At 39.3% G+C, this 23,722-nt stretch overlaps 1 protein-coding gene across 1 annotated transcript in view; it reads left to right on the top strand.

The window, feature by feature from the left end:
- Positions 1–22,930, top strand: part of thsd7aa (thrombospondin, type I, domain containing 7Aa) — a 189,141-nt gene extending 166,211 nt beyond the window's left edge. Inside the window, exons 21-27 of the mRNA XM_084379897.1 lie at positions 2,159–2,333; positions 3,995–4,168; positions 4,283–4,378; positions 10,615–10,697; positions 13,788–14,001; positions 14,659–14,746; positions 19,668–22,930. Coding sequence (XP_084236023.1) covers positions 2,159–2,333; positions 3,995–4,168; positions 4,283–4,378; positions 10,615–10,697; positions 13,788–14,001; positions 14,659–14,746; positions 19,668–19,755 — 918 coding nt within the window. The 3' untranslated portion in view covers positions 19,756–22,930. The remainder of the gene's footprint in view (positions 1–2,158; positions 2,334–3,994; positions 4,169–4,282; positions 4,379–10,614; positions 10,698–13,787; positions 14,002–14,658; positions 14,747–19,667) is intronic.
- The last annotated feature ends 792 nt before the right edge of the window (positions 22,931–23,722 follow it).

Here is a 23,722-nt window from a genome sequence, read left to right as displayed (position 1 = left end):
GGCTTTTTACAACATTCCATGCAGTGGTACGCCCCAACACTTGGAAACACACTTTGATGTGTGGAATCAGTGAAGTTAAATCTTGGTTTCAAATCCTCAGTATTTCTCTACAACTTTAAATATACATCACTAAAGTTAAAGCTAAAAAAAGATCCTAATTTATTTTTTAATTATATCACTGTAAAAGAGCTAATCTGTATCATCAGACCTGTGTGGGTGTGGTTGGATCACTTTTGATTGAAATCACTGGCCACAAAGCAACCACATAACTGTCACACACGCCTTGATTCAAATGTTGATACAGTAACATAATGTTCCAACTGAGCCCCGTCCTCTCAAAATTAGTGAGAAGATCAAAGATAAAAGCACGAATACAGAAATATCTGATGTGAAATTACTAAAATTTTGGCAGAAAATGTGTTTAAATAGGTCGCCATTGCAACTGAATTTGGTTATCACGGCCTTTAGGAATCTGTCTCCACCAGGCTGGGTCAGGTTCGACAAAAAATTTAAAATGGTGTCCGGGTTCGGGTCAGGTTTGGACACATCAATTGACTGGGTGTTAAGTTCTTTCAGTGAAAAAATATAGTGTAGAAATAAATAAATACAGTGTAAAATTAGGTGCAAAGTGACATTAAGTGATGTGTGTTAAAACAAATAGGACCAATAGTTACTTTCTAGATGTAACTCATCTACACTTAACATGTCTGTTATCAGAAGCCAGGATAACACACACTCTGTGTGTCACTCAGCTTAAATTAAATGTATCACATAAAAGATAAAAATGCCCGTCAGGTTCGGGTCAGGATCGGTTACTACACTCTTTGACTTGATCAGAGAGCTGGAGAGAAAGATTGCCAAAATGGGCACACAAGTAGTCACTATCTGTCCCAGCCAACCAGTACATGAATTGTTACCAATGAAAGGGTGAAAAATCTTAACTTTGTCCTGAGAGTGGTGCCAGAAGAAAAGTTATGGGGTCATTAAAAACCAAAATGTATAAAAATATATCAGAAAACCCTATATAACAACTTCTGATTTTCTTGATTATTTTCCCTCCCTGTTCTCTTACTTTTTTTCCTCTTTTTCTTCCTGTTTCTTCCCACTCCACCATCAATATTTCGTTTTCCTTGCCTGAAGCATCTTATTACTTAGACATCATACTGGACTTCTGAGAAAATACATTTCTGTTTTGTTTTTCACCATAAACAGCAGCTCATTGTCAGCACATAGTTGCTGTTTTTTCTGACCAAATATCAAGAAAATCAGCTTAAAATTTTGTTTTGAGTAACTTTGGGTTAACAGCCAGCTAGCTCCCACTGACAGCATTTGAATTGAATATAGCCTAAATATTAGAAGTTTTTTGATTGTTGATTGTCCGGCCTCAGCTGCTCCTATGCTTTGAATTGTGGGCGGACATTAGGCTGACATTAGTTATGTAGGAGGTATGTCAGAGGGAGGCAGAGGTCCACTGCAAGTGATAATAAAACTTTTTTTCTCAGTTATTTTTTTAAACGGATGTCTTGGGGCACATGGCGGACCGTATGAACTTGCTGGGAAACACAAACTGGACCAGACCCACGCTGAGCGCGACTTCTGCCTCACAATAATTGATAATCACATTAGTCATTTTCACCTGAAGCAAACGTCTGCAGCCATAAAAAATAACTGTTACAGCAAGCCCAGCTAATCAGCCAAGATCTGCAGAGGCACTGTTAACTTTGCCATCCAACTCTGAGAGAGGTGTGAGCAACAGTGTCAATAGATGCCTTATCTTCATGCTGCCATGTGAAAACAATATTATTGTAGATTACAACAAACGTGTAAGGCACTGCGGATGGATAAATGTTTTGTTTTTGTAATGTTTATGTAGTGAAAAGATGCAGCCTTTTTTTGTAGACTGCTGTAGTCTGATTATTGGAAGGACATTCTGAATAAAAGGGGAGTTTAAATGATGAAAAAGTAGGCACATGCAGTAATATATATCAATGAGGATGCCATACACTGAGATGCATCAAGATGCATTGAGAATCAGTTTGCATTCGCATCGTTGACAGCTGAATCGCAATCGAATTGATTTGCCAGTGAAGATTCACACCTTGACTAAATATAAAGGCTAGCATTGACCCATACATATATTTGTTTTCTGTTCTCCCAGGGGGCGAGGTGTGGAGAAGGTCTGCACTTTAGGAATGTCTCATGCTTTGTGTCGGATGGTTCCGGTGAGCAGGAGAGCAGCCTGGTGGATGACGAGCTGTGTGGAGATCTGGAGCCCTCAGTAGATGGAGATACGCACATGATTCTGCAGGAACCCTGTACTGCACCATGTCCAGGTGAGAAGACAAAACAGACTCTGACACTAGGGAGAGAGGCTGGTCCCAGAGTAGTGAAATACTAGTAGGAAAAAAGATTAGAGGTACAGGCAATCAAAAGGTCAGACAGGGTAACCAAAATCATTTTGAAGAGAAAAAGAAGGCATTGACGCATACAGCCGTCAATATTGTTTAGTCCAGGCTTTAACAGCAATGACAAAGACCTGCCAGTTGAAGCAATTACTGTTGAGTGTGTTTGATTGTATGAGCTTCAAGAGCTCCAGAGTGCGTCACACAATGCAGCGCTAATGTTAACAGGTAGGAGGAGGGAGACTGGGGCAATGTGAGAAGCTCTCACAAAGCTGACAATGAATGCTTGTGGCAGCAGTCTGCGATTGTCCCTCTGGGAAAGACTTTCAGTTGCTTGCAAGTTGGATTGTGTTTGGTTGCAATCAGCCCTTAATCAAGTTAAGTAACATTATGCAAGAATTTGTATTTTTTTGCAATTTGGCCCCTGTTAAGTTTCCCCTCTGCAATTTACTTTGCCAGTACCAGTGCATTTTTATGATTATAGTGTGATTAAAAAGACAATCACAAAATCACAAAAGTAGTCAAATTTCAACAAGTCCAGCTCGGCATCTGTCTTGCACCCTTTTATTTCCCAAAGCTCTTGCCAACAACTAAAAGCCAGTGTGAGAATTACTCTTGTCCGGCCTTCTCATCTTAACTTCCTCCGTCAATGTCCTCTTTGGTCTTTTGGCCTCTGTCATAATGTCCGCTCACTGGGCTCTGGTTCTGGTGACCTTACATGCTCTCTGCCAGCGGAACTTGTTCCATTACTTCCTCTTTGCATTCCAAAGCTTCTGTGCTAACAATTTAAACACCAACGATGCCCCTACTCTCAGCTGGATGTACAGCTAACTGAGGTAATGAGCTGACAGTAGTTACAGTAAGCAGCAGTTAACGGTCACTTTAGCAATTCAAGCTATCTGTCCCGTAATTAACTCGGTAAATCACAGGGAGTTAAAGCAGAGCAGCTGGAGGACGGCAGAGGGAAAACCAGAAAATATTTTCTCAATAAATATGATCCATTTTCTCCAAAATAGTTATGCATTTCTTACAGGAGCTTGCTACTTGCTCAACCAAGTAACATTATGCAAGGACAGGCATTTTGGGGGAAGAGTGGGAATGACAGAGGCCTCCTTTTCCTTATTACTATCAAAATGATTTTGAAGCTGTTATTTTAAAGTAAAATATCTACACAATGTTGCTTTAATTGGCTGAGTGGGGACCAAAAGGTCAAAGGAGGACTCTCAGATCTGGTTCCTGGTTCATGTCAGTTCTAACTTCTAAAAACAAAATCATTCACTTGGAAACCTATTTAATAGAAATGAGACCGAAAATGTAATTATACACTTCTAATCTTAATTACCATAATTATTTTTTTAAGATGGGCGTTTCATCATTAATTGAATGTGTAGAAATGTGCAGAAGACGTGTGATATATTTAATAGAGAATAATATTATGCGTCTGGGCAGATAATCATAATCAAAATTGGGTCAGGATTTTGGTGGGAAAATATCTTAGAGTAGTTGTTCTGATCTAACACAATCATTGTGCTACCTTGAATGTAGCACAAAGATGTTTCGTTTGGTTGCTGATCTCCTAATATGTTTTGTAGGAGAGTGCTACCTGACAGACTGGACTGTCTGGAGTCCATGCCAACTAAGCTGCGTGAGCGGGGATGACCTGGGTTTCGGCTCAGTCCAGGTCCGATCCCGAGCCGTCGTGGCCCAGGATCCAGAGAACCTGTTGCAGTGTCCAGAACAGGAGCTGGAGGCTCGGCCATGTACAGGTCAGTCTGGCAGAGTCCCGGTGGAATTTAAAATGAAACTGAACTGATATATTGTAGCACAGCTGTTATACTTACAACATAAGCATTGTGATTAAATCTTTGTTCATCCTGTAGAGGGCCACTGTTTTGAATACAAGTGGAGGACGGGACCATGGAGGGGTTCATCTCGCCAAGTCTGGTGTCAGCGCTTTGATGGACTAAATGTCACTGGTAAGCATAACAAAATGTGTTGATAGTTATAGCGTAGAACACTCTGTAGTGTTACACATTGTTTTTGCACTCCAGCAAGTCAAAAGCCACCCTTCTTACAGGAGTGCTCAGGATGAGGAACAGTGTTTTGTCCTAAAAATCACAGTCAACTGGCACAGTTTATCACCAAATTCAGACATAAATTGTCACCAAATATCTTCAGCACAGTGGATGAAGGTAGAGATTTAACTGGCTTTAACTGCCTTACAAGGACTTGACAGCCTGTTGGATGCACTCAAAGTAGGGCAGTCGGGAATCAGGTTCAATACAAACAATACAGAGACTCACATCCTCGGTGGGCAAGTAATGTAATTGATGTATGCCTGAATAGCAGTAACACCAATGACATCAACTACCACAGCAAGGCTATATTACAGCACTGATTTGGCAGTGATTAGTTTTTCATTTAAAATAAATCTGTAAATGGTACACGAATTTGTACATACTCACCAAGTCACAGATAAGAAATAAAGGCTCCGTAGCAACACACATGGGTTTTGTGAAAACTTTGAAAGTATTTGGGGCCCAATTAATAGACATTTAAACTCTCCCAATTTTAGTGGAAGTCCCTGCTTTGTGATATCTGGCTTGGCCATTCTTTTCCATAAGTTCTGTTTAAGGCTGAATCTTTGGTGTATATATTTCTGTCTGGTCTGGCTTTCTGTGGTTGTTGTCTTTTTCTTTTTCTTTTTAGTTTAGTTTAGTTTAGTTTTGTTTTTGAATGTGTGTTTGGTAGATGGTTTGTAGTTGCAATTTTGTTTTGTCAATTGTTTTTTTTTTCTTTTTCTTTTTCTTTCCCACTACTGCTGTGACAAAATAATTTCCCAGTCTGGGATCAATAAAGTAATTCTATTCTATTCTATTCTATTCTACATGATGAAATATGAGTATAATTAGGGTTGGCAAAGTTATCACGATAATAACTTGTTAACGCAAATTCCTCTTAGCACCATAAATTTTTCTGACGCGATTAACGTCATGACCCTCAGCCCACCCCCGGAAATCAGGAAGCCATGCAGCAGTAATGTTGTGGATGTCAAGGCTACTTGAGCAGAAATGGTTAAAGAAAAGGGTTTTTGAATGGCAAGTTCAGCTTCAAAGCTCTGCCAGATGGTTCTGTCGACAAGAACTAAGTTATTTACATTTACTGTCGATGTGAATTGAGGTACCACGGGAGTACGTCGAGTCTCAAATACCACTTGCTGGCTGAGCACACAGCTGATGCAGAGGGCCCTCCTCCCCCTCGCCAAAGGCAGACCACGCTGTATAGTTTGAAACAGCAATTCCTGGACAAATCTACATGAGACAAACTTTCAACGGTGATAGCTAAATGGGTGGTTACAGCTTGCAGGTCGATTAACATTGTTTAGTTAACCTTTACAAGTGTAAAGTTAGACCCTACATTGTGTTAGTATTACTTAGGAATGTTTCATTCAGGTCAGTATGCCCATCTGTTGTTGCTTGTTGGGCTTGAGGTTGCCATGTTACACTTTCAGCATATTTTTTGAGCATGCAGTACCTTTGAGGTTATTCTGGAGAATATTCTGGACAGTATTTGTCATAGTTTTGGATTGTTGCAATGATAATAACGATACATTTGTATAAAGCAAGCACATTTGTCCACTCCCATGTTGATAAGAGTATTAAAAATCTAAAATCTCTTTAAGGTACATTTAGAACAGATAAAAAATTTGCGATTAATCATGACTTAACTATGGACAATCATGCGATTAATTGTGATTGAATATGTTAATCGATTGACAGCCGTGAATACAGTATAATAAAATTATATTATTATAAAAAAATAAATAAAAAGTCTCAAATGTCTGGCATATAAAAAATAATGGATCACCTCAATAGAGCTACTAAATAAACAGTTATTAACACTGTACCACTGAATTAGCCAGCAGGGCACAGCTGCCAGATCTTTGGCTGCTGTGCACCTTAACATTAAGGTGCAGGGGTAAAAGTAGATTAAAGCTCTTGCTGGTACTACTATTCCAACCACCATTGCCTCATATTGTTATTCTCCAGCCTCCAGCTTCATCCATCCCTAAACACATGAATTTTTTTAGCACCTGTATGGCGTAGAAAGAAATCAGAAACACTTGACAAGCAAGGGTATAGCAAATTAATGTTTTTAAATGGTGTAGCATCAGTGTTTAGATGACAGTTGAGTTCTAGCAATACTACAGTTTACAAATACTCTGTTATAAGTCCTGCATTCAGAATCTTAAACAGGTCCTATTTAAGATTTGTATATAATTTTGGTATATGATCACTTTCACCTAGTGTTGTAGTCAAGACCACACCAACCGAGACCAAGACATTACCGAGACCAGAAAGTACTGAGACCGAGACAAGGCCAAGACATTTGGAGGTCAAGACCGAGACAAGACCAATACTTTTAGAGGTTGAGACCGAGAAAAGACCAAGACCATATATATCAAAGGAAAATCATAACAAAACATCAAAATGTGAGTTTTATTTTTTTTTAGCTGGTGGAAATCTTTACACTACCACACTTTGAAGTTATTAGGGTGGTAGAAGGTCCTTTTTCAGTCTTATCACTAAGGCATGGACAAAAAGCCTATCAGCGGTGGTCTTGACCGGTCTCGTTCAAAAACCCGAGTCCGCCCAGTCCGAGACCGATCTCGAGTACTACAACACTGCTTTCACCAGGCGTATTGCATATCAATATGAAAGAAACACACAATGCAAGCTTTCCTTTAGAGTTCATACCTGTCTTTTGACGTGTAACATGAACATACAGCTACAATATAGAGCAATAATCAATGTCCTAGTTATCTACTTAGCCAGCAGATGGTGGCAGCAGAACATGGACTTTTAAATTACCTGTCCTTTTTTACAGTCATGGCAACGTGTGCCAAGCAAACACTCATCTTTTCAAGATATTCAACCAACACAATAGTGTATTATGCTGAGCTAAACATGTTTGCTAACCGGCATTAGATGCTACATTAACTTTCACATCTGGCCTACCTGGATGTGTTTTCAATTACCTGATGAAGTTTGATGTAGTCCAGCAAGAGTCAAGCCCAACCCAACTCACACTACGTCATCTATCAGCGGGAGTGTTTATTGGTCCGGTGAAGCACAGTGCATCCTAGTTCTTATAGGTTTTCTACCTTTTGAGCAATAACACAGCCCCTTTTCTCCATTTTCTCTGATTATGTAGCAACAATTTAGAAAATATTGTCAAGTGTCTTTCTACTTTATAAACAGCCCAGTTTTAGGCAAGGGCAATCTTTCCGGTGAAGTACTTCTTAAAAAAGTACCACAAAAGTGAACATAAGGTTACTCATTAATTAAATCTATTGGAATAAATGTGTAATATTTGCCTCTGAGATGTAGTGGAGTAGAGGAATACGGTTCAGATTTACAGGGTATATATCCTGTATATGTTTTTGTGAGGGAAGCAACATCTCATGGCAACACCTTGTAATTGAATGAATGGGCATGTTTACAGTGGAATCTAGGCACACCCACAGGTGGTCGTTGGGACTCCCAATTGCTGGAAATTGACTGAGAACTGGCTGGAAGTTGGCTGGCAGCCGAAAGGCTTTTGGTTGGGAGGGGAGATTGGAGGTTGCTGTAACTGTAGTCTTGACTCAAGTCAAATACTATGTGTGTGACCTATATGAATTAAGATTCAACTGTACAGCTCTGACACAGGAAGTCTTGCGCTTTTGCGTGGCAAGGTGATAATGGTAATTAGGTTACTTAAATCTGTCTCCTCTATAATGTAAGAATCTGCGATAGCTAAGAATTTCTTGACAGCGAAAACTTCCAGGAAACTGTAAACATATGAGGCTTTAATCTGTAGCAGTGCCACAATTGAAGTTTAACCCCATTGTCCTTCACATGTCAGGGTTGAGCTCAGTGCTGATATCTTTGTTCCCCAGTTCCACAAAACCAATCAAATCTCCTCCGGTATACCATTTGAAGAAGTACTGTCAGAGAATGGCTTCCTCTTATTTACAGGCCCTGCTTCATACAAGCCTTGGGCCATAATATTTCTGGGCTAGGTGAGCATACAACAGGCAAAGTTTAAGTGAATGAGAAGTGTCAGTGCCCCCACTACTCCAGATGGTGTGCCTGTGTGCGGCTGTTCCAATTGGCACACTGCTTCCCTTTCCTTTTTGTAAATGTTTCCTCAGAAGCAGGGTGTTCCCCTCATGAATATTCATACTAAGCACTCTCCCTGAGTGTGCCACCTAATAAATATTCAAGAAGCTCTGATAGATTACCGTGTTTTTGCAGACATGCGTTTTTACTGACTGTCTGCTGGTTGGATCAATGTCATTTACCCGTCTGTCCGTTATCCAGCTTATTTTATTCCAAGTGGGAATACACTCTCCATAGCCTACAACTCAGCAAAACCTTAGATGAACCTGGTTACCAGGTAACTGAATTAAAAAAATAATTCATAGGCAGGAGTGGAATGACATTTTTAAACATGCAGATCTCCCTTTAATATCTTTCCTCTGTTTTGTGGATGTATTGATTTACTCTAGAGTGGTGAAAGTGAAGTGCTTGCCTTTGCCTCCAGGGACTTTATTTCATAGGACAATATCACTGTTATGGAACCTTCTCCATAAAAATCTATAGTGCCGAGTTGTAAGGTGAATGATATGTATGGAGTGAATAGTTGTGGGCCGATTAATGTTCCTTGTTTAACATTGTTATTGCCCATTAGAGAACTTGATTTGAGGCCATTGAGGCAGTCTGAGCTCTGACAGAGATGTGATTTAAACAAGACAGAACAGTATCATTAAACCAATGAAAAGCAGCTTGTTAAAAAAAGTGTTATTGTAATGGGTTTGGTTTGGACCCAATAGCAGCACAAAGACAGGCAGGTATCGTTGGTAACAAACTTTATTAGCACATGTGCAGGAAACAATGGCAGTAGGCAAAACAGTCTGTGTTCTGGCCGCTGGCCTTTAACAGTCTCTGGTGGGGATTTGAGATTAGGTTCAGCCGAACCAAACCAGGACACTGGTGAGTAATGTCCGTGAAACTCAGTCTAGTACTCACTCAGTGAAGGAATAATCAGAGTCACAGAACTGCAGGAAGCCACAGAGGAGACAAGAGTAACACTCACTCTGTAGAGCTGAATCAGGTAATCACTGGATAGCCAAGGGAGCAGACAGGCAGGACCCAGAAAGGGACAGGCGAGGACCGTGGTCAGGGATGGAAGGCTGAGGTGATTTCCAGGAGATCTGTGAGGCAGGATAGTCGGAGGCAAGCAGGGTCGGAACCGGGAGATCAGGCAGAGAAACGCTGGAGAGTCTGGTGCAAGCATCGAGAACAATCTGGCAATGAGTGAGTGTGGAGCTGGAGCTTAAATGCAGCCAGAGCAGAGCAGAGAGCACAGGTGAGTGGAGTTGGCTTGATGAGAGGGGTGTGTCTGATTGGCAGATTGAAGCAGGCAGGTGGTGAGGCAGAGATGAACTGTGACAGTTATCAAAAGTATCACGAGTCTTTGGGAAAATATACAAAGATTGCAGTGCAATTGTGCTCTTTATAAAGAGTTTTTATTCTAAGAGCAGATCTAAAGCCTGACTGGGGTCTAAAGCCTGACGGTCGTTATTATCCTTCAGTGACGAACATAGTGGTGAATAGGCCAGCATAGATATATGCTAATAGTTGTTTTATTCACTGTGTGGCATTTGTGTGTTACCAGATTTCTGTAATGGTACTGCATAAAAGGCTATTGCGTCAAACCAAGAATTACTCACGTCTCCTTAATGGGTATTCAATCACTACTGGTCCGTATACTGTCAGCCTTCATGCACTATGTCTGTCAAAGGATGAATAAAAAAAGTGCCTAGATCAGTTGGGGGATTGGAGTGGAATTTTTAGAGCTTTTTAAACTGTGCTAATTATCAAATTGTTGCAGCATCACTACCCATTGTAATGAGCTGAATTGAGTGTTGTTTACAGATAGACAAAAACAGAGACGGCTGCAGCTGCTTGTAACACTCACCGCCTCCAGCTCAGCAAACGGGAGGAGTGTGTGGGAAACAGTTTGGAAACTTGGCCACAATTCTTCCTGATCATGGATTTTTTTAAGACTCTAATATTTTTATTGGTTGACTACAAGCAAAGGACTGACACTGCGTCTCTCTCTTCACAGTGATAGAAACGCTAAGTTTGGGTTTGATTTTTCGCAGGTGGGTGCCCGGTGTCAGCCAAGCCGATGGCTGACCGATCTTGTGACCCGCCATGCACCAAGCCACGCTCCCTGTGCACAGAGGTGAGTTTTGGACCGAGTGATAATAAATATTGCAGCATCCACAATGCTGCTCTGCTGTCCTAGATGGTATTTTCAGTGAAGCTCTTTGATCAGTGTCTGAGTGTTAGCAACCACATGACAGTATATTTAACATTTGTGGACCCTTGTCTTTGGACCAAGAGTCACCTCTACTATTCTGAACAAAACTGATTTGATTTTGGTTGCTAGTTCAGTAGCCTTAAGGGAATTTATCAAAACAACCAATGTTAATTTTCACATACAACTACTAGCATTTACAGGTACTTTTGCCTATACTGTCCTAACACAGCTACTACAGTGCAAAATATAGTACATTTCCCACATAGAAGTCAGCAGTTTGGAGCCCAGGAGCTATGTCTCTAGACCTCCAGCATGGTTAAGAGAAGGTATGCTGAATGCCAGATTGAGCCCCAGACTCCTTGTTGGGATGAAAGCAGTGCAAATTTAGCTACAAGGAAACAGAAAAAAGGGGGTAGAAAAGAGAAAAAAAACATAGAGGAAAGAAAACACAATAATCTGACTCTCCTGGTGATGGCACCTGTTGTTAAGCTTTTCCCATTAGCCTCTCTTAACACACCTGGACTACAGCATTGCCAGTTAAAGAACAGCTGCTGCTGTTCTACACACACTATACTGACTGTATTTTCTTTTTCCCTCCCTTTATTTTAAGGATGAGGTTTTTACAGTGCAAAATAAGCCATAAGGCACTATACACCAAAGAACAGAAGAAGATTAATTGTGTCTGTTTTAGCTTGTGGTGATATATGATTCAGAGATGTGGTTGCTCGAAGGAAGCAAGAGATGTCTGGAGGATGAGAGCAGTACGTTTCTACGCTGTATGTATGCACATTACAGCAGCACCCTCACAAGATTGAACCCAGATATATACTGTATAAAGTGATAACACAGGGCTGAACCACACTTCTTTTCCTTTGTTTGCCTCTAAGGAGACCTAAATGATTATTTCCTCACTTCCACTCTGGATGCTGTTGTACATACGCGTGCTACTGTTTGCATGGCAGGGATTCTGAAGCTGATTATCCTCCAGAGATTGTCAGAGAGCGGGGTACCCCCTGCAGGGTGATGAATAGAGTCAGGGATGAGAGGAAGATGTGGAGGAGGGGAGGCTTTCTTACACACACGCATGCACGCACACACACTACCCTACACAATCAAATGTACACCCTGTCTGACAAAGCAGACAGCAGATACTGAGCGGATTTTATAATGAGATTGTAAGGATTAGTCATAGCTTTATCATAATTTTCTATGATTTGTAAAAAAAAAAACTGTATGCATTTCATTTCAGCATTAACATAAACAGCCTCTACACTGCTTTGAACTTTTTTCACCAGCAGATCAGGGGCTCTTTTTTAAATACCAATCAATCGTAGAGGATAAGAATGTGACTCTAAGCACTGTCTGATATCGCCTTATTGGTGATGTTTCTTAAACATCATAATTAATGTTGCTCGAGGACCATCATTGCAACTGACCAATCACATTTTTGTAATGTTATAGCTTTGTGACTCGGGGGAAAAAAATACACACATAGAAGTTATCTTTTGCAACACTTGATTAACATTGTGAAAGGGTCTATTTCCTAAATCTAACCAATGATTTCTGTTGCCTGAACCTAATCAAGTATGTTTGTTCACTGAATCTAGCCAAACAGCAACAGAAAACTGAAAAAAGGGAAATAATATATGAACTTAGTCTAAAAATAATACATGAACAGTTAAACAAAATGTTCCAAATAGGACACAAACCCCAGTCTCCTGAGTGTGAGGTATATACTTAACTCTTTCAGCCACAACAGCATGCACCAGAAATGGACTTTGTCCCAGTTTTGTAACTTGGAATGATAGTCCTGGAGCAACATTAATTATGATGTTCCAGAAACAGCACCAACACGATTTGCAAGGCTTTTGACATTATAGCAGCGTGATATTTGTTAGTTGCAATGCTGGCCCTGGAACAATACCAACATGGCAATTTAAAAAAAAAAGCGTTATTCTAAACAACTTGACTCTTGTGAAGATTTTGTCACAAATGTCTTGAGATTTAAGACATTAGACCTTGAGTTGGCACAGAATCCATGCCAGTTCCAATTAAAGTGGTCTAATATGGACCGATGGAAAACCTCTTTAAAGGCAATGTACATGTATTCATTTTTAAAATAGAGAGCCATTTGGAAAGGCAGCTGAAGACAGTCAACTCAAACAGACATCTGCACAGGCCTTAAGCAGAGACTTGCACTTGGACCCTTTGAAAGTCTTATAGTCAGTGCGAGACTTTAAAGGATTGCTCAAATCCTCCTTCATTGTACTGAAAAGATTGATAAATTGATTTTAAAGCAATGTAGCAAATGTAACTATCCATAAGCAATGTATGTTAAATACAGTATACATGATGTACTAAACACAAATTAAGCAAAAGCATTTCAGAATGCTTTTAATCAATATGACTGTTGCTTGAGAACAAACCTCAAAGCTGCAGTGACAGCTTCCTGCAGGATCGGTCAGACTGTCTTCAACTTATCACCTCTGCATGACCTCCATCAACAAAATAAATACATCTGTACCCTAGAACAACAACAGGTAAGTTGTGAGAACTGAGGGAAAAATTAAGAAAAAGGAAGGAAAAGATAATTAAACCAACAAGGCTTGCTTACAAGAGACGCCTTCAAGTGCATTTTTTTAGTTGCCACCGAGCATTGTGGTTGCAGGGATGTAAGTGTATTACAGTTGTTCGGTCCACCATGGTTCAGATTGATGTCTCAATAACTCTTGAAAAGATAGCCATGAAATTTAGCACATACTTACATGTGCCCCTCAGGATGAATTGTAATGAATCAAATGAAGTTCAAGAAGGGCATATTCACTCTTTGGTTAGACTGCTCACATCACACAGGCTTACAGAACTAGTGACATCTAAAGGGCCTTAATCTTTAAACATATTAAGTTAAAACGTTCTACACAATTTTAACTTTCTGGTGGCTGCTAAAAGAAGTATACGGCTGATTTGTCCCTGTCAATGTGTTTAATCCTTGTTTTCTATTTCCTGTGTCAGGCGGGAGTGTGTGGCTGTGAGGAGGGCTACACTGAAGTGATGACATCTGACGGTCTGCTGGATCAGTGTACGGTCATCCCGGTGCTGGAGATCCCCACAGCAGGCGACAACAAGGCAGATGTCAAGACCATCCGAGCCTTCAACCCCATACAGCCTGAAGCCAGCACACCTGGAAGAGCGGGACGCACCTGGTTCCTGCAGCCCTTTGGCCCAGGTAAATAATATGTGACATCTGACAGCTGAAACTTGAATGATGACTGTGGATTTGTAAGACACATACCAAAACAGTAACAACATGACTAAGAAAATCACTGTACCACATATGGTCAAACTAGAAGGGTGCATTTTTTGTAGGGTATCTGTGTGATTGCTGAGAGCACAAAACGATTGCTTACCAAGCGAAATAAGGACGATTGGAAAGAGGTGTGTTAATCAAAGAGAAACAGAAGGATGTCCTATGACAGAAAGAAAGGAGGGAAGGAAAAGGGATCAAAGAAAGCAAGGTGGATGATGGAAGGGCAGAAGGATTTCAATTTTTAGTGCTGAAAAATAAAAAAATTGCTTTCTCTTATTGTTATTTCTCCTCATTAAATATGCTAACTGGAGTGCTATATATAGAAATATATAGCACTCCAGTTAGCATATTTAATGAAGGTGATGTACTCAAATGATTCTTACAATTTTTGGATTGTATCCACATGGTAGGATGTAATGAGATAAAGGCAAGACATAATGGAAAGCAAATGTATAAAGGGATAAGGGCACATAAAGAGGAAACCTTTAAAAAAAGAATAACAGTGTATATATACTTATAAAATAAGTATAACAGTGTATTAATAGCAAGTGTGTGTGTGTGTGATTCTCTGTGCAGATGGGAAGCTGAAGACCTGGGTGTATGGAGTAGCAGCAGGAGCGTTTGTTCTGCTCGTCTTTATTATCTCGATGACATACTTAGCATGGTAACTTACATGTTATTACTGTGTCCCTGCCGTGTGTTTTGTTTCTGTCATCACATCGCATGCATGTCGTCATTCATCAACATTCAGTGAAGAAATGGAGATCATTATGAAGACAAGAAAATCTGTTTAAACACACCATGGTTAAGGGTCTGCCTCTCAGATATGGTATAAGGATGGTCTTCAAGTGGATATTTCCACTTTGATTTGATAAATATTAATAAAGTGAAGAACTCTCAAAAAATATAAATGACAAATGTCAGCTGATGAAAGTACAATTAAACTGAAGAAATGTTTTGTTTAAAATTTGACCAAGATGCAATTATAGATTTGACTTCATTAAATGTAATTAGCCAGTTTGTCAGTTGTTACAGCTGATATTTATTATTTAAAGGACCATTTCACCAATTTTACACAATGATGTCAGTTTATTCATCATAATGAGTAGTGTCCAGAGTATACAGCTTCTTTAAACAATTGTATAAATTCTTTTATTGTTCCGCTTGCAAGTCTGACAAATTGCCCCTGATGATGTCAAAGTGAGATCACCAGGATTATCCATCTATGAATTTGGGCTTGATGTTGTAAAAATGATGTTATTAACTGGGAGTTTGTCTTGGACTCTATTATATTGATTTCGACCACACTTCTTAATTGTGTCTCTTACAAGTTCCCCAACTTTATTTAATACTTTAATTAATACATTCATGTAGAGGGTCCACTACATTATGTGTCATTCCAAACCTATTCTCCTTAAGTGGGAGCAATTTAATAAGCCCTTCAACACAGAGGTTGCAGGTTTATAAACCACACTCCTCAGCTCAGTCACCAGGATAAAATGTTTGCAGTTATTTCTTAACATTTCTGCAAATCACTGACACATTCACATCTATACGTGTCATTAGCTATATACCATATTGACATCTCTACAAAACATGTATCATGTTCAAATTAAATGTATATGACATAACCTTAATGTGTGGAGGTGGAGGGGATGTTAGTGGAGTTACAGGCGACAACGCTGACAGGCCAGTGACCACAGTTCAAGACAGCATTTTAACATTTCCAATCATGGCACCTCATTTGTGAAAAAAGTTTTTGTAATCCAAAACTTGGGACATGGGTGATGTTAACACTTGGTCAAGAGTCATGGGTATAGTGGATATAGAGGAAATGTAGTCATAGTTCAAATATTGCTGAATGTTAAACTCCAGTACAAACTCAATTATATATGACATACAAGTATAAAGAAGCTATTTTTAAAAACAGGTTTGTTTTATCTAATCAGGAATTTCAGCGCACATTAATCCTTTCAGTTTTCCTTTCATCAGCTCTGATTTAGTCATTTAATATTTCCATCCTACACTAGCCTTTAGTTCAAGACCTAACCCCTTTCAATATATGAATATCTGTGTCAGCACAAAAATGTGGCAAACTATTCCGGCTCATTATGGTGGGTTAGGGATTTAACCTGGATGTGACCTCCATAACATCACTGCTTGTGTTAATTCATTTCACATCATTATTTATTTTGCTGAGTTCCCTCATTATTTGTCACCATCATTTCTTGTTTTTTTTTTTCTCCACCTTCACCCTCACACTCCCTGCTCAGTTATTGTGGTTGTTGCCTTTGCTGCAAGTCAAGATCTAAGGCCCCATCAGATGGGGTTTACTGGATGGACCCAAACAGCTACACTGTGCCTTACATCTGTCCTGCCTGCCAGAAACTAGAGCAAGAAGAGTTACAGCGGCACAGCCAACTCCTACAACAACAACAGCAGCAGCAGCAGCAGCAGCAGCAGCAGCAGGAATATGAGGCTCTGCTTCAACAGCCTCCGGGATCACAACAACAGCCAGAGCAGCAGCAGCAGTCACAGCCACCCACACCACCTCACTTTGAAACTCTCATCACTTAGTCAGGGCCTCACCTCACACTCTTGTAACTCACCCTGTGCCGGACATTTATATGTGTCCAAACACCTCCAGTGCCTGTTAACTCATTTCAGTGGATCACTTCCTGGAGGTGAGATGTGCAGACTGCATTTTAGAGGGTTGCTCTTGAACAAATGGGCATATACTGTATTCCAAAGCATTGACCTATTCTTTTAAACATAAATAGGGCTCAAGCTACTAATGTCTGGCATTCAATCACATTAGTAATTTGTTAGTAAATAAATGTGTCATTTGCATTAACAATTAAGGAAAATACATTGACTACACTCAGTGTTTACTCACAAATTGTAATCCTTGTCTGGCTGCATAGGCTCAAAAAAGCAGCATGCAGATGAACTCAGATACAGGTGAAGATGAATTGAAAACTGTTGTTGCTGCTGTGTTGGTTGTATGTACAGCACTGCTGCAATAGACTTACGGTGGCAAAATGATAGAGTTCATTTTATAATGTAATTTGTTGGTTTAAATCATATTGACTCTAAAGTGAGCTAGTTAAATACCCACCAAGTGGTATAAACTAAACTTTACAGAAAAGATACATCGGTCATGACTTTAACTTCCCTAATAGTATCTCACATTTAAAACATCAGGATACAAAGGGCTTTATGAACTGTGTATAAGCCAACATGCAGGCAAGTCATGATGTTTTTTTCTGTCCTCTGCTGCCATCTTATGGTCATACACACACATTTCATTTCAATAGACACTCATTTTCTTTTAAATTCTGTGTTCATTGGTTCCGATGGAAAAGAAATTCCCAAAAAATTGTTGAAAAAATGTAAAATGTTGCCCACTGGCCTCATTTTAAAATGTGATACAGTATACTGTATGTCAACCTCATGAAGCTGCCATGTCTATAATATAGAAGCAGTTTAGAATTTTTCAACATATCAGAACAATAGATAACTAGAAGGGCACTCAGAGAGCACACCTCTTCCATGGCCAAAAGTTCTCTTTTCAATGTAATGCAAATCTGCAAGCACAACCATGTTAATGTTTGTTTATATTTCCAGACATAGTGTTACAATTATGTCCAAGTGTATTTGTGCTTAGCTAAAGGCTTAATTAGGATGTGAGTAAGAATATATTTCCATAGCCACACCTTAGTTTGAGAACAAAACATTGTTACAATTGTGCTGGTTCTCCAATGAAACCATTGCCCCTAAGTGCTTAAAAACTGCTTTCTGTATGAAGTTTGCGCAACTACAAGTATCAGCTACCCCAGAGGATTACTGTTTTTTCCCTCTTCTTTATTTAATCATTATCATTTACAATATGTGACATTAAGACAGAAACAGAAAACATAAAATAAAATTGGATTAAGGCTCACATTGAGGCATGACTTCCCTCTTAATAGGGGGATATATTCTACAAGACAACAAGCCATAAAGTAAATGAATATGATAATAATAAAAAAAAACGTGATAAATAAATAAGAAAGTATAATAATATAATAACAGAAAGTAAATCAAATTGCTTTAAAAAGTTATTGTAGCATGCTTAATGTATGTACAAAAGTGAAAGATAATTTGTGTGTCTGCCTTGTGAATCTGAGCTGCGCAAGAATCCAATGGGTTCCTCCTTGGCCTATGCATCACCAAGTTTCACAAAATCAGGCCAATAATCTTTTCTGTAATCCTGCTGACAAACAGACCAACAAACTGAACTGAAAACATGACCCTCTTGGTGGAGGTAACAACAGCTAGCATGTATTGCTTATAAGCCTGCTGTAGAGTCCTTAAACTATGTATACATATTTGTATACATATGTATTACCTGTCTACACTGACTGCTAAGTGCATGGCACTCCAAAAGAACCACACCACAGTATTTGCACAATTAGCCCATTTACTGACTCAGGCAACCATTTATAATCATTTCCCTCTGGTATGAATATAAACTTTTACAATTGAAAATAACTTCAATTAATGAATTCACTGGGCTGAACAATCTTGTCAATTTGTTTGTTAATTGAAATGGTCTAGTGATGCAGACAAAATTATTCTGGACTTACAAATGTGGCACAGGATTGTGGTTGTGTCTCCTCCCAGCAATATTGTCAAACTTCTTCCCACATCTGTTTGTTTTCTCTACAGTCAAAAGAAATACAGCTTTAGCAATGGCACTGCAATGTATACTGGCTTTACTGGTGTTTGCTTCATGAAAGAGCAAACCTTTAATTCGGAATTATCAAGCAGAACCAATTATTATCATTGACAGAATTAGTAGTTGGAATAGGTGTCTGAGAGCAGCAGTGTCAGCACAGCTTTGATATACAGTTTATTACTTCCTAGTTTTGCCTTCAACAAGCTATATTTATATTTACCTAACAGGGACTGTTCTCTGCCCATTACCATGACAACAATGTTTCCTAATTGTGAACCTATCTAACTAGCTTTTGTTCCTGAACTTGAACAAGCCTTAACTGCCAGACTAACTCATATGAGAATTTTTGGGAGGCAAACAACATATTTTGTTTCTTCTAAGTGCTACTGTATATTGTAGGCTAGGACTTGATTCAGTATCTTGAAGACGGTGAGAGGTGAAACGTCTTCATAAAACTGAAACGAGTCTAGCTGCCTACGATATAGCACGTAGAATTACCATGATCTGGATGACTGAGAACCTTCAACATATTTTGTTGTTAAGTTTGCAGGACTTGTTCAGATGTGACCATCATACCTTAATGAAATGAAAACAAATTCACTTGCTGTCAGGAAGGTCAAATTACATTAAATATTCTAAATCAGTTATCGGAAATGTATGAAATGCAAATGATACGTGATTTGGAGCGGCGTGCTCCATAAACCATGGAGCAAAATGAACTGAGAAAAGTAAGGAACATGGAACCATCTTGGCTCAGGATGTTTCCATGTTTAATCCTTTAACAAAAGTTAAAGCAAAACTGTGTTGAAACACTTGTGACCAGATTCTCTAAACATTCTTACCCTGTTGTTTGTTTGTTCTGTAGCAAAAAGCCAAAGAGGCCGCAACGGCGGCAGATGAACAACAGACTGAAGCCTTTAACTCTGGCCTACGACGGAGATGCCGACATGTAGAAGTCTTCCTGCTGACCACACTGACCTACAGACATTCGTCCTACTGCAGGACACCCAGGGTTTCTATGGAAACCACATGATGTCAGGGCTGCCGCTGGGCATTGTTCAACCTCCAGGTGGACACCCTGGGAAGATGATTTCTGACAGAAAGAGAAACCTCAAAGATCAAGACACTGAATCCATGTCATTAGCAGCCTTGATGTTCCTGTTCTCTTTTTTTACTTTCCATTTTGATACTTTGTTTCACGAGAGCCTTCATGAATTCTTTTCCCACTTCTGGAAGTCTGCCTTTGCTTCTCTGCCATCTAATACTGCCAGAATCATTGAAACCAGTCGTTGGAGAGGTTCACCCAAAAATAGAGATTTTGCTCTAAAAGCACAAATCTTAATGGTCTTTTTTATTAATTTTGTGACTGTTGAGTGGGATCACCTTAAGGACATTACTAACATTAAAATTCTCATCCCTGTTTTATTATGGCCTCGGTCCATCTCGCAAGAACAGATAAAGCCAGAGAAGAAAAGAAATAAAAGTAATTCCAAGAGCCACCATCACTTCTGCCTGCCTTTCCCTTTGATTTTTCAGGCATAATTTTGCACTATATTAGTGCAGCATGATATGTACTTACGTCTAGCTTTGCCATAGGAAACTGCCTCTCTCTAAATACAAGATGGTGTACAGTCTTGTGCTAGAAATGTAAAAAAGTAGACTTTTTTTGCAAACAGAACTCACCAATGTTTGTTAATATTTTTCTTCTATTACCTCTTCTGTGCGATATGATGGGACGCAATGTAAATAAGACTTTTTCTGTGGGCTCAACTTAACCTTTCTAGTATGTTCAGGTACACGTCCCAAACTCTGCCTGAGTTTATTAACGATGTCTGACTGTGGCTTAAGATCATCATCTTTTACTTTTGTAAATTATTGATACACACTATCATCAACTCAGACTTCAGGAGATACATAAAACTAAAAACTCCTTCCATTATGAAACCTTTTGGCTGGGATATGAGAAGAAGAAAAGTGAAAACAGAAGATGGAATATGATTTAATATTCACTCTTGGCTACAAGTATTCAGATGTATAAAGTCAGCTAAAATAGCAATCATAGCCTCCTCCTGGCTGCATCCCACTGCCTCCTCAACAAACTCTTGGTATTTTGCGTGTCTTTAAAGCTCAAATGTCCGCACAACTGGCCAATGGCTGGATAAAGTAGGGGTGTTTGTTGGATTGTCAGTTTTGGAAAGTTACAGAAATAGTGAGACATAGCTTTTCCAATTCTGACATCGCAAAGGGGATATTAGACACTGCTTGAAAATCTTACAAGCACCACGCTTTAAGCACACTATGTTTATGGTTGAGTCTTATTTCCAGGTCATCACCTGGGAATGAGACTCAACAATCAACATCTTCCTCCAGAATCACCCCACCTTTAAGGGTGCCTGTCATAACTGTTTGTTGGATGGTTCAAACACCTTCATAAACCCCCTCCCCCAACTCGTTTCCGATTGGGGGTCCGTGTCCAACCATTTCCGTAACTTTCCCAAACAAACAATCTGACAGTCATACCCACTTCAGGTGGTGATTGGTCAGCTGCGTAGAGGTGAGAAACTTTTCTCCCTGTCTTTCTCTTTTTTTTTTTCCTTTTTTTTTTACTCAGTTGTCACTTTTCACATGTATAACAGAGTACAACACTATGAATGCCTTCCAAAAGAGGCTGAAAATGTGTGCCGTTATTTCAATATATCACATCTTCCTCTTCCCTGTGATGGTCAACTTTTCTTTAAGCTTTTCATGCATTCAGGATTGTGGCCCTTTTGGAACAGTTATTTAGACACACTTTTGATTTGCGATGGAGAACAAATCTCGTTCTTTCTAGCATAACCTGGCACGAAGAGTTTAGTGAGTTGGATGGACTGTATAGGGCTTTTTCCACTGCACTATCCAAGGGCATTTCCCCTCTTAGCCCCAGTGAAGGGATCTGGTAGCCCCCGGCTAAGAAAGCATTCACACTGGTGTAATCCTATCACATTCCAAAATGGGCTAACCCCGACCTTAACTAAGGGCTTGCTGGCCCTTCTCCAGAGCAGGGTTATCCCTGAGTTTGTAGGCTTGTCTCTGAAAATCAGCTCATCATGTTGCTAAAAGCTGCCCGTGTGAAATGGGCCCAAAGTAATATTGTGTAGCCCAGGGCTGAGGATAGCCTAGAATGCTTAACAGACCCAGTTTGATGATGTTTATCTTTGATAAGCCATCAAGTTGTTGGTTACAAATGATAGCAAATCAGTTTTTTTTTCCTTCAACAACCAACCCTAAAATCTGCAGTTATAGATTTAAATTGTTAATCTGTTATTATCCACCCCACAGGTCTTCATGAGATACCCTGTGTTAATTAACTTAAACTGACCTCAAATCCAGTCTAATGTATGCTGTAATAGACCAGGAAACAATGTTCTGTAGATATTTCAGATGGAAGTTCTTCCATGTTCACAGCTACAGTAAAGTAATACATTTGGAGTTACAGGTTTTATTCAACCATTCAAGTGTTAAATTCTCTAAGTAAACTCTTAAGTCAAGTAACCCCGAGAGACAGTACCAATGAAGAATTGTGGTGGTCTCCCTGTCTTAAAGAGCTTTCAGCCCTTAAACGGCTGTATCACTCTGGGTGACTTTCATTGTCCCAAGATGGTGTAAAGTCCTTTCTTTTAATGAAAATTCTGTTCTGGAGGAAAAATTGTATGGGACTATTTTGAAACTGTGCAATTCTGCCTGATGTAAGCTGAAAGTCCAGTTACCCAAAGTGAGCAGTGTATTACTTATCATTATGAGACATCATGTCATTGCCAGAGAATGGCAGTTTAATATTCTGTGGAGTTTGTTGCTAGTAAGTTAACGGAATGTTTATTTGATATTTCTTGGAATATGAGTTGTAAATAAAGTGCTACATATTTCTTTTTTTATTTATTGTTCATGTACCATAATGTGTTTCCTTTTTTACTGCACAAGTTGAGCAAAAACAAACAAACAAAAAAAAAAATGGAGATGTGAATGGGGTGTGCTAAAAGCGATGTTGATAAAATTGTGAAAAACAAAGTCGCTGATGAATTCTGTCTTTTTCCTACTATTTATTTATATGTATTTGACTAATTGCTGATAATAAACAAGGGAACTATTTAAGTGTTGTTTTGGTTTTTGGAAGCCTCAGCAGACATTTTTGGAGTCCACAGAAGGGTATGAGTCTTTGGCTCAGTGCACAGTGGTGAGTGCTGTTGCCTCACAGCAACAAAGTTTGAATGGTTGTTTGTTACTATATGTTAGCCCTGTGATTAACAGGCAACTTGTACATGGTGTAGCCCGGCGCTGGCCCAATGTCAACTGGGATCAGCTCCATCCCCTGTAAAGGATAAGCAGTTAGGGATAAGGAATGATGAGTACAAAGTACAATTGTCCTGTTATCTATTAAACAGAAACATTTTTGGAAGCTGACATTTTTTAATTTAAAACTAGTAAACATGTTAAATTTCTATTTAAAATCAGTCCATATGATAAAAAATAAATAAATAAATGACAAGACATTTGTTCATGCAGAGGTTGGCTCATCTCACATCAAGAAGGTTGTGAGCTTGCATCATACATGGATAGCTGGAAAATGTTATATTTAATGGGATAAAGACAAAACACACACACATATATACAGCTGTGCCTCAAGTTTCCAGTATGTAATTGTTTATTAAATAGCATTGTGATAGTGTGAAAAATGGCATCAGAACTAAGCAGAAGTGTCAGAAGTCATACTATTATTCTAAGCAAAGAAGGGCTTTCTCAGCATCAAATTATAGTATAGGTTTCTAAGGAGCAATGCATGGAATTCTGAAACACAAAAAACTTGATCAGTTGTATCCAAATTACAATCAGGCAGACCCAAAGTGACCACACCACCAGAAGATCAATACATCAAGTATAACAGAT

Source organism: Pagrus pagrus (genome assembly GCF_965226575.1).
Source record: "Pagrus pagrus genome assembly, chromosome: 17".
Classification (NCBI taxonomy): Eukaryota; Metazoa; Chordata; class Actinopteri; order Spariformes; family Sparidae; genus Pagrus; species Pagrus pagrus.
This window is presented reverse-complemented; position numbering and strand designations above follow the sequence as displayed.